This window comes from Bacillus rossius, chromosome 11, assembly GCF_032445375.1.
Source record: "Bacillus rossius redtenbacheri isolate Brsri chromosome 11, Brsri_v3, whole genome shotgun sequence".
Lineage (NCBI taxonomy): Eukaryota > Metazoa > Arthropoda > Insecta > Phasmatodea > Bacillidae > Bacillus > Bacillus rossius.
In genome coordinates, this window is record NC_086338.1 from 20685175 (window position 1) to 20697451 (window position 12277).

The 12277-nt window shown below is 36.7% G+C and overlaps 1 protein-coding gene across 1 annotated transcript in view; it reads left to right on the forward strand.

Annotated features, from left to right (window-relative positions):
- Window positions 1–12277, forward strand: part of LOC134536501 (5-hydroxytryptamine receptor-like) — a 1474690-nt gene that overhangs the window by 1154024 nt on the left and 308389 nt on the right. Inside the window, exon 5 of the mRNA XM_063376223.1 lies at window positions 6561–6807. Coding sequence (XP_063232293.1) covers window positions 6561–6807 — 247 coding nt within the window. The remainder of the gene's footprint in view (window positions 1–6560; window positions 6808–12277) is intronic.

The window sequence follows — 12277 nt, forward strand, 5'->3', positions numbered from 1 at the left end:
GGATTCACTATCGCCACGGGGATACTTACGTGTCACAGGGATAAGATGTCGCCTTAGAAATACGATTTCATCGCAGGGATATGTTCTCGACACAGGGATATGATCGTTCGCAAGATGCGGTATGATACAATTCACCCAACTGTCTTTGGCTCCAAAAGTTATTGGCTCTAATTTTCATATGTGTAATTGCTGAATCAATATTTGGTTACAAGGCAACTTGGGTACGAGGCTACAAGACTACAAGACTACAAGGCATCGAGTCTACGATAAAGAGCCTACAGCACTACGAGACTACGAATATACGAGGTTTAAACTAGCTACTAGACTACGAGGCTACGAAGCTACAAGACTGCAAGTTGTTTAGCTGGCTGTAATGTTTCTTTTAACGAGTCTACAAGGTTACAAGGCTACAAGGCTACATGGCAACAAAGACTACGATACTACGAGCCTACAAGGCTGCAAATGCTTACATTAACTCTATTCAGCGGCGAGAGTAATTTATCTTATGCAAATAACTTATTGCATGTAGTCCCGATTCTTGCAACAGTTGGTTCCACATGCTGTGTTGTACAGACAGTCAAGGTTTTTATGTGGGATGCGGGATGCTGACTCACGATCGCAAGAGGAGGGAAACGCTAAACATCAAAGTGAAAGAAATTCGTATAGCATGTCTATTTATCTCAGCTATTTCAAATCATAGAAATCGTCTAAGTAATGAAACTCTTGGATTAACATGCTGTAGACACCCGCTCTTTCATGTGGGATGCGGGATGCTTAATCAAAATCGCAATAGAAGGAGGACTTTGCTACGAAGTTCGTCTTGCATAATAGTGTGTATTTACTAATTTTAAAGATGCGGCCGTAACCAAAAGGGCAACGGTGACGTCAAACACATCCAGGGGGCGGTTGTAACGAGGATAGAAACATTATATAATCAAAGATAGTGAAAAGTTTTAGAATTTAAAATGGTGGCTGAGGTCAAGTTCAAGGTTAAAGGTCAATTACAAGGTAATCAACGGGGCGCCATGAGGTCAGAATTAAAGATGGCGACCGTAAAGAATAGTGCAACTTTGACGTCATCATCCAAGATGGCCGCCATTACGTCACAATACAATATGGCGGATATCGGCTTCGTCCCCGGACCCTGGACCCTGTCGCAGGAGCCCTTAATATATACTACTAATTAGACAGAGTTAATAATTTTTAAATTGACTAGTATCATACTTTGACATTATTTTTAACGTCTTAGCAGACGTTAACTTTAATGAACATAATGGATATCCAAATTAAATTTTTTTTAACTTTTTGATCAGATTTTAAATAAAAATATTTTTTTTTAATTTTTTATATTGACTTAGTTGTATAATGTGACCTGTGCTTTAAACCTGGAATATCTATTCAAGTCAACAAAGCTTAATTTTTGTTTTATTAAATTTCCTTCTGTATTTGTTTATATATGTGTGCGTACAGTGCTTTTTTTACAATGTTTGAAAACTAGTGGTAAATAATTTATTAAAGATACGCATGGAAATATTATTTAAATTTTATTATGTTTTTATTAGTATTATTTTTTCTACACATTTCAATAATTACTTCTTTCTTCCTTACTTTATTTTAATTAAGTGTTGTTATATTTAAAACCATAATTTTTAAAACCTTTTTGCTGAATATATGTAACTTGTAAAATTTTTCCCCAATTATTTGTATGCATTAACGTCTTTAGCAAAAATTGAATGTAATTTTTAAGCATAAAGTGTATATGAGTCTGTGTATTCCATTATTTCTAAATTTAATAAGACAATGTGAAATTTACGCGTTACAAAACTTTTAACAATTTTTATTTTTTTATATATGTTTGGTTTTATATTATTATTTTTGGTTGTATGCATTTGTAATTGACTCTGCTAAAAGGTTGTTTATTTTTTTAAATTTATCAATACAAAATATATTTTCCATTCACTCTCTTGAAAATACATACATGAGATATTTTACCAATTACTTGTGAAGGAAAAAGCCTGATCTTGAAAAAAAAATTACCAAGTGTTTTTTTTAATAAGAATAATTTTTTAAATCTGTTAAAAATACAATAGAAATAACTTCAAAATATTTGTTATTTTAATATTTTACAGTTACTAAAAATTTATGTTTATAAGGTTTTAGTCAAAATAAATATTTGTATTCCTACTTTAACTTAATTTGATTCACGAAGTACATATTAATTTGTTATTGCTGATAAATAATACTAATTTCACTAACTTCATTGTATTGTTTCATCCATTTCAGCCTAAACTAAATAAAAATTGTTTGAAAAAATCTGCAAACTAAATTAATTTTAATTTTTGTAAAAGTTGAGAGCAATAAAATTTGCGATGTTATATGTTTTCAAAAAGAAGGTATATCTTAATGATTTAAATATTCGTTAACTATGTTGGTTCTAAAAAATACTCTTTTGCATCTTACACAACTTCAAAACTAGAAAATTAATTTTGAAGTAATTGTAGAATTATCCATTTTAGCCTTTACGAAATTATTAGTGGATGTAAAATTAACATTTTTCTTAAATAAATCGATAACGTTTTAAAATTTAAACATTTTTAAGAAACTGAGATTTAATTTCATTTCTATGAATACGTATCTTTTTTTAATGTACCACGTAAAATAATTTAAAAATAATAATGTTTGTATCAATATGAAGCATGAAACACCCAAATATATTTACCTGAATGCTATAACACGACAAAGGCTTGGGGTTAAGGTAGTTCTGCTATGTATCGGTTGGCATCTACATTAGTATAATCTGAATTATCTTTTGTTTTCTATATCTTTTGTTTTCGATTTAAGAAACAAATAATTTTTTTTCATCTCGAACAAAACATTTTCTTTGTTTACAACGGAACGTAGATTAATGATTTATTGAATTAAAAGCATAACTATTGCTTTCCGTTTCAACGCACTTACAGTATATATACATTACGTTTCGAGAATTTTCATTAAAGGAAATACATTTTATCTGTGGTATTGGGCTTTGTTAAATTTTGTTTTCACCAACGCATTCCGTCATTTTCACAAACACTGCGATTGTCTTGGCTTTTGATAAACCTTCGCCTGGACCTTTTTGTTTATTTATTTGTGTGTGTGCGCACCTGCTCTCTTTCTTTTCTTCTCGGGTATTACCTTTTTTTTTATCGTTTCCTTGGCTCGCTCGAGCGACGCGATTTTCCCGGGATTCACTTTTGTTGCTGCGGTTGATTTCCAATTCAAGAGGCTTTGCAGGGAGTCTCCGCACGCCGATATCCATCAATCGGCTTCCCTCCCGGGTTACCCCCTCCCTACGCCCAGACCCCGCGGGTCTGCCCTCTCGCGAACAACACTCTCATCACTCTCGCGAACAACACTCTCATCACTCTCGCGAACAACACTCTCATCACTCTCGCTTGTTAATTTGGTTCGCAGCGCGCCTCACGCGGATCTTCTCGGCCATGTGTCTCGCCTCTGCTGCGGAGCGCGCTGCACGGTTCCGACCCATTTGGAGAAGACAGCAACTGTGCGTTTCAAAAAGCCCCAGTTATTCCATTTCACTTGCTAAAAATAATATTTTGGATTTTTTTAAAAAATACATTTAGGTATTAATGCACTTTTTAGCAGGCTTTGATATAGGCCTACTACTTCAAGTACATAATTTATTATAAAATACGCCAGTATCATTATAATATTTAATAAATTATGTTGTATAAAGCATTTATTTTACTTAGGCCTTCAGTTTGATTCACACGTGAGAAGGGGTGGGTGACCAAGTACTTGAGGCTTTACACGAGGCCTAAGAGGTGGCAATAAATTTATTTGACTCAAAGGCGAAAGATACAAAAGAAATACCAAGAAAATTCACAAAGTTATCTCAGAAGTCCTTTTCGTTGTGAGGGGAAAATATACTGGGACACTGGGAAAAGACAAACAAAATTATATTAGGAAATGCTCACATTAAATTTTCTATCTATAAAAGCTGGCATATCGCTTTAACCCAAGAACCCTACCCATTTCAGATATTATACTAAAGCTACCTGGGGTATTAAAAATATACAATTAATTTTTTAATTTTTTAATTTTTTACAATATCATACAAAATTCACACATTTAAAAACGCCTCACTTTATTCAACATCTGTCAGTTGCACATCCTGGACATATTTTTATTTGATGATCTGCAGATATGAAATTTTTGCGAGTGTACATGATGTTCTGTCCTTACGGCCTTTGCTTCGTACAAAAAGAACATCTCCCTGAATTCATGTTCTTCTGGATCGTAAGTGTCTCCTGTACCGGGATACCTAGAATCCCAGCTACATCTGTACGGAGATTACGGGACAAACTTGGGATCTTGATTTGAGCCACGAGGTGTGGTCTAATAAAATCAGAAGCCAATTTTTTCAGAAATGTACGTTAATTTGGCACAGGTTCTTTTGACTTTGATTCAGAACCTGCCTAAAGTGTAATACAATTGATTCCAACAGCATTCATTAACCCATAAAATATACATAAGGTTCATCGACGAGTCTTCCTTGACACAGAATATGTATGTCATAATTTATCAAAGCAGTCCACACCACCCTTTGTACTATTTGTAACTATTGAACCAAATTGTTTCATATAATTTATGAATCTATTGATACTACCACGAAATACCCTACTATACATATTGTATAACCATGATAATGGAAATTAATTCACTTTTTAAAATATTAATTTAATAATAAAGACATTTAACAAAATCGGTGTAATGTGTTTGACGATATTTCACTGATATAACGTAACTTATGTGTATCATTTTTTTCTTAACTTAATGACACTGAAAAGTAATAAACATTAGTTTCAACTTAACTATACTAATATTATGGCATTCATGTTTTTTTTTAAAGTCAAATCATTCACACCCTTTAACTTGTTTTAATTAATATAAAGATTTAACTAATTGTAGTTTCTTAGAAACTGCTGGCGCCCTAAACATAACCTTAAATGATTATTTTTTTTTTTATAAAGTCACTAGAATGGGTCTAAGTAATCGAGTTATTTGAAGTCCGACCAAACTATGCTAATTGATAAATGTTTTGATGGAGGTAACCCGATAACATACAAAAATTTTAAACGAAATATAAAATTCGTGACAAGTAGCCCTAGCTATGTGGGAAATGAAGGGACTCTCTATGCGAATGTTTGAACAAAGAGTAACTTGAGTGCGCTAGTAGCAAATATAATATTTAAGGCTATACAGCTGAATGTATAAGAAACCTATGTTTATTTTCTGAAACAAGTGCATGCGCACACTCCCTGTCATATAATTTTGTTTCTATCTCTCGCTGTTAAATTTTTTGGTGTGAAAGACGAATCATCGCACAAAGAGGATAACGAAAATGAGCCCGGCAACCTATATAGCATAGTCCTGCTATCTTCCTCTCTTTGGTGAAGTACCTATTCCCTGTCCTTTTCGCTTCAGAAAAGTTTCACAACAATGTTTCGCGACAAAGTTGTATTGAAATTTGGCCTTGAAATTTTATTCACATCGCGTCCAAAGATGTTCCAATTCAAAAATTGACACAAAGGAATTCACTTATAAAATTAAACTTTATAAGTTATGTATTTATAAGATATAATCTATGGGAATTAATAATGCATGTTACTTATTACAAATATTTTATTTATAAGCAACTAGCTCTGCATTAAGGGCTGACCTCCCTTCACTTCATTTGTTGATACAATGTTAAACACACCATAATTGTCAACTCAAAAGCTAAGACTTAGTAAGAGTGGATAAATGTTTACAGTTGTGCAGTGGAGTGGCTTGGCTGATAGTTTATAGCCGTGCCGAAAGTGAAGATATCATGGACGTTTCGGTCGACGTTTCGGTCACCATCATCAGTTACCAGTAGAGACCTGAAAAATTCGCGGATTCATTTCGTGAAATTGCTAAAATGGAAATAATTATACCTTGGTGCTGCTTCTGTCATTGGTTCTTCGTTAATCAGGAGTTATGAGGGCCAATAATTAGAGACCCTCCCTCATGGAAGTGTCGAATCACAGGCTACCTATTCGAGACGACTCACAAGTCAACAGCCAATGAACAGTTGGCGTTTGCCCGAGTTTGTAGATGATAGTGGGGTGTATCCTGGAAATCATTGAACCCCCGATTTTTTCCGCTCTCTAGTTACCAGTAGTGCTGGCTGATGATGGACACGTAGGGACCTGAAACATTCGCGGTTTCGATGACCTTCAGGATAGTCTACGCAGTCCTCTGTACACTCAGGCAAATTACGCCAGTTCATTGGCTGCTGACTTGTGAGTCTTCTCAACTGGTTTGCCCGTGATTCGTTCCTTTTTTGGTTGAGGGTTTCTCATCGGCCCAGAGTCGCCCAGACGAACAGTGAGCCAATAGCAAAAGCAGCTTAAAGGTATATTTGTATGAATTTCAGAATATCGCGAAATGAATCAGCGAATGTTTCCGGTCTCTAGGGAGACGGCACAGTCAGACAAGGAGACAAGCAGCTCCAAGCCTGTGTGTTCGTGCTGCAGGATGGCCTGGCCGGCGGGGACGGAGCGACCACCGCCTCGTGGCTGGACGCGGGCTGGCCCAACTGCAGCGACCCGGGGGCCGGTCTGTGGGCGGCGCTGGCGTGTGACCCGCGCCTGCTGCAGGTCAACACCAGCTCCAACACCAGCTCCTGGCCGGAGCCCGCCGACCCGGGGCCCCTCGCCGACCTCATCGTCCTGGGCGTCACGTCCGTGGTGCTGGGGCTGCTCATCCTCGCCACCGTCATCGGTGAGCCCTGGCTCCTGGTCCACCCCTCCTGGTATCAGCAGCGTCTGTCTGTTTGTCCTTCACGCAGCAGTGGAGCTGGGAAACTTCTTTAGCCGCGTTCAGCGATTTTCGGTAAAGGCAAAATCCATGGGTTCGCGTCACCTACATGATAGTGACGTGTTGCGCCAGACTGGCGACGCGCAGCGGCCTGTGTACATGTATATGCATAACACATTGTATATACTCGACTGTATAATGTCCGCGTTGGACCCTTTTTGGATGGGTAAATTCTTGTAAGTTCGCGTCACCGACATGCTAGTGATATAATACCAAAAACATTTTTTTACGTACATTTGACGTAGAAAGATGTCATGTTACACATTTAAAGCAAAGTTTATGTTTTTACTTCTTTTGGCAGTCCCCACGACTGCCTTTTCGTTTTTTTCCATTTAGATAGTTCATGGGCCAGAGAGTGACATAGACTTCATGTAATCACGAAATTCCATCCCTATGGAAGTGATAAAAGGGTTAATTCATTTTTATAACAGAAAATCATTAGACGTTGGTCATAGACACACAAACAGCGTGTTTGTGACATTACCTATGACCGCCGCACGGTCATACAGTAAGATCTGGCAACTTCCCATACTTCTTCTTGGTGAATTACATTCCCTTAGTGATGCGTGCAGCTGCTAGTGAACTAAAGGCACTTATAACAGTTTATTTTAGAGCTTCATCAATAGATGGCGGTGCCTGGAATTTGTAACGCGCTATCTTTTGGTGCGTCCGTCACGTCTTGCTTAGGGGTTAACTGCCTTCCCACAACATGAAGCTGAAATTTGGATTCCCGGTTTTGCTGATGCACCGAGATTGTGCTATCAATGTTACCTCAAAAAATATTTTTTATTTCTAAAGTTTATGTCCTACAGACTTGAAACTCGGAAGTGACGTTCCTTATTTTGTGATATGTTTAGCCCGGGCATCGCCAGGTTCTTCAGCTAGTAAACATATTAATTCGTACTTAGTTACATTTCGTACTGTTCCAGTCATAACATTTCTCAAAATACTAAGATTAATTTTACAGTAATAGAGAGAGTCATGGACCTTCAGTAGTGCAGTAAGAGCATTCTCATTCGCTCCAACAAATGCAGGAAAACACTTTATACCTAACACAGCCTATTATAAAAAATGCTTTATAAAATTAATAAATAGGCTGTAAAAGTCAGGTTTTTGCACGGAATACAGGTGAGGAAAAATATAAATACTGACATTAACTGCAACATTAACCAGTTTTAATATTAAACAATAAAACACGAATTTTTAATTTATGCACATTGTTACAAAGCGTCTTTGGTTTTAGAAGTAAAACTTATTTTCATCAGGTAGGGTAAGTAGCGGCGATAAAGATATCAAACGGTTATGTCATTGCAATTCTGAGGGAGTGACGTACAGGACAGCGAGCACTTGATAGTGTGTGATGCTAGAGGGCTCAGGAATACGGCACTGGACGGAATATTTGTACTACAGCACAATTATATAGTTAAGCACATGCACACTTGCGTTCTCCCATTCATTCACACAATGTTATAATCCTTTCTGTAAAGTTTCTTTTCCATAAATCGTTCCATCTGTGCACTCCTGTGTTCTTTGTTCAGTGAGCATGTATGCCCAGACGACAAAAAGACGTACAAAGTGACTTATGTTTGTTCGACACCTAGATTAGGTTTACACGAAAATTAAATGTTTGGTGACAGAACAATAACAGCTTAGACGGAATGATATACCACATTGATTGTATAGCGGGAATTCTGGATATATTACTATATCAAAATATGATAGGAAATACATTAAAGAGGTAACATTACATGAACTGTATATATTAACATTACTCGGAGATGTCGGGGACTACAAAACTTTACAATTAAAATACAATATTTAAATAACTATTTAATACTTTGCTATTTAAAATAACATAATACATTTAAATAAGAACTGCCCATCTTCAAAAGCCATCAAAACCATTCCCTAGCAAGGAATTTCACTACAACTGAGTCTCTTTTCAAGAAATACTAACACGAGTACTATACGAGGTCATGACTATACTTTCGCCACCAGTGATGACAGTCTAAAAGCATGAAAGTCCAAAAAAATCAGGATAAATACCACCGCATAGGAATGTGGTCGCGAATAGATGCGTTACTCGCCTCGTAAAATGCAGGAGTATCTACGATAGACGAATAACTGGTAGTCACTCGCACACGAAGCGCAAGTGAATACACCAGCAAGTAGAGACGCTGCTCGCTGCTACTGTCGACAGGGGCATTGTGGTCGTGACACTCGACGCCTTCTCCCACCAGCACTGGGAAATCGCCTGTCCGTTTACTACACGAACAGACTATAAAGAAAGGTAAGTTGAGTCTTCAACTTTGATCTTCTGTATACCGCTACGAGTGTCAGAGTTGAGACCTAAGTAACTTTGGGTAGAAACTGCCGTCGCGTAACCTCAGTCGGGACAACACATTAATGTTTCACGGGCAGTCAACAGCAACGCACGTCCAGCAATGTCATCAACACAATCGTATTACAAAACCAGTCTCGCCTCGAGGTGGCCAGGGCGTCTGACAGACACTCGTGGACGAGTCTCCAACACAACTCGTAGAAAACTCTGATTAATCAAACAACGATTCCCCAGAATAACTCGCAAAGTCACTCGCTGCCTAGTTGGGCACAACACTCACTCAGGGAATAGGCTGTTTACTTTTATGACTTACCTTTTAAACGTTAATGTCTTAGCACAGAAAAAGTGTAGGTATTTAAACATGTCCTAAGAGCAGCGAGCTTACCAAACTGCCAAGTCCGTGATGCGGGCGGCGGGAATGGTGACGGTGGAGTTGAGGCAACTCCTCTGTGTTGGTCACTGGCATCCCTCGCTCTCTTCAGTGGCGGAGTTTATGCACCCCACTCCAGCCAAATTTCCGCTTCTAGACCGTTCGATAACGAGGTAGCTCCCACAGAGCTGGAAATGTGAACCCCCCATAATATTCAAGACAAAGCCAAATGAACCTGCGAGAAGAAAATGCTAAATCAGGGCAGAGCAGCTCACAGTCAGAGCCCATCAGGAGCGTGGTGGGGTGCCCGCGCGCAGATTAGTTGTGTAGTACCCACGTGACCGGAGACAATTCCCACAGTTCACTCTAAACGTCTCATCGCTGACTCGCATAGATATGTATACTTTTAAAAAAGCATTTTTTAAGCACAGATATTAGGCTTCTCCTTAGAGATTTGCATGAAATAGAAAATTTTATTGTAATAATGGAATAAAAATTTAAAAAGAGCTTAATTATTGAAACACTTATTAATTATTATTTTAATGTATTAATATTCATCTTTTTAATAGGCGTTTTAGGCACCTTACGAATAATCGTGCTTATCATTACAAAAAAGCTATATCTTAGAACGTTAAGCTCTAATCGAAAATGGTGTTAAACATAAAAAAATTAGATAATTTAAATAATAATTTGGTGTAAATTTATTTAAGTCTTAAGCATATTAATGACTTTCGAACGGGCGCGTTAGGAGCCTTACAACTACTGGTTATATATATTTAACTAGTGGATCCCTTGCCAGCCTGCTGGTACTCTTGCACTTGCCAATTGGCAGCAACAGCTCGTGCGCAGTCACGGTTGTGACTTGCCAATTGGCAGCAACAGCTCGTGCGCAGTCACGGTTGTGACTTGCCAATTGGCAGCAACAGCTCGTGCGCAGTCACGTGTGTGACTGGCCATGCGCGTCATCACAAATGCAAGCCCCGCCCACCTGCGGTCGGCAAGTAATACTGTGGAATAGTCGCATGCGTCGCAGCTGTAAGCAACAGGGCGGTACCGCGGCGAAAGTGGGTTTGTGGACACACCCAGAGAGAGAGCACATATAAACCTTGTACAATTATTGGACAAGGAAAAATGTATGTAAGTTGTATTAAATATAAAAACAGAAAAAAATATTATTATTTTGAGGTGAAAACTCGGTTTGTGGCAATGTGCCTACACGTGCTGACCTTGCGACACTCGCAGGCAGAACAACCGGAGCTTGTACTGGGGAAAAAAGATGTAATAATAAAACATAAAACTTCTGTAATGATTTAACGAGTTGGCAACATAAATATGTGTGCACTTATAACTATCCACCATAGTTTATAACAGTTATGTATTGCAAAAATAATATTGGGTTATCTGCAATGAAGGGATATGTACACATTTCGAATGTAAGGATTTTATGTTTATTTTTAAAATATTTGTTTCGGTCGACGTTGCAGTCACCATCATCAGGGAGTAGTTATCTACTGATGTTATTACTAGTTCTTCTGCCGTTTAATACTCTTGCCTAAGGGGGGAGTGTTTCCCGATTGGCTACATGCAGATGTGGGCCAAACAGATTCTTCCTTTCTTCAAACCATTAGAAGGTGAAAAATGGTTTATATAATTTTAACTATAAATATTCGTGGTTATAAATTAATTCAAGCGACGGTTAGTAGTGCAAAAAATAAAACCACCGTCTAAAATACATTTTAAGCTTCGAATTCCCACCCTTAAAATAGAGTGTTCAGTTATATGAAGAAAAAAAATATATATATTACATTTACTAAAGGAGGAGATAAAACATTGAGAACGAATAACTTGTAATTAGTATTGTGAAGTGAGAAATTTATATATTTAGAAAATAATATTTCAAAGCAGGTGAAAACGAGCTAATTTAATTTTTAAATTTAAAATCACATATCCAAAGAAAATCAAGCATGAAGCAAGACACTTGATAAAAATTATGTACTTTGTAGATATAGAATGTTATTATATCTAATTCTGTGGAATTATTTGAATTATGAGGTTAAATTAGAGAACGTTTGGTTTTAAAGTAAAAATCATATCTTCAAAGCAAATCCAGTCCCAGGTACAAAACTAAACGAAAATAACAACCTCAAAGACAAACGTATTAGAAATTTATAATTGTTAGTTTTGGAATAATTGAAAGTTTATTTAAAGAAAATCATTTTTACACTTTTCTTCTAAAGTGGTGAAAATATTTTCAGCGTAACAATACAATATCCTTGGTTACTACATATCTAATAGCATTAAATCATGAGTAATGTCTCGAACATGTTTTACATTGAATATAATAATGAGAATAATTATTATTCCCCTTATGTAAGTAGAGAAATTGGGGTGGCTGTTTCTTGAAATTTTTTTCATAATGTCTTCGCAGTTTATTACACAATTAACATGAATGGTAACAAATGTTAAGTGTTTGTTATCTATCTTTGTACAAAAAATCATTGTTCTTTCATAAAATGAAAAAAAAGTTTAAAGTTAATTAGCATATTTAAAAAACAAACCTAATGACAGAAAATATTTGGAAGTAAGCATTATCAACATTTAAAAATTAGTTGCTTCGTAATAAATTTGAAAAAATGTAGGGAATTATCATTTCCGAATGATTT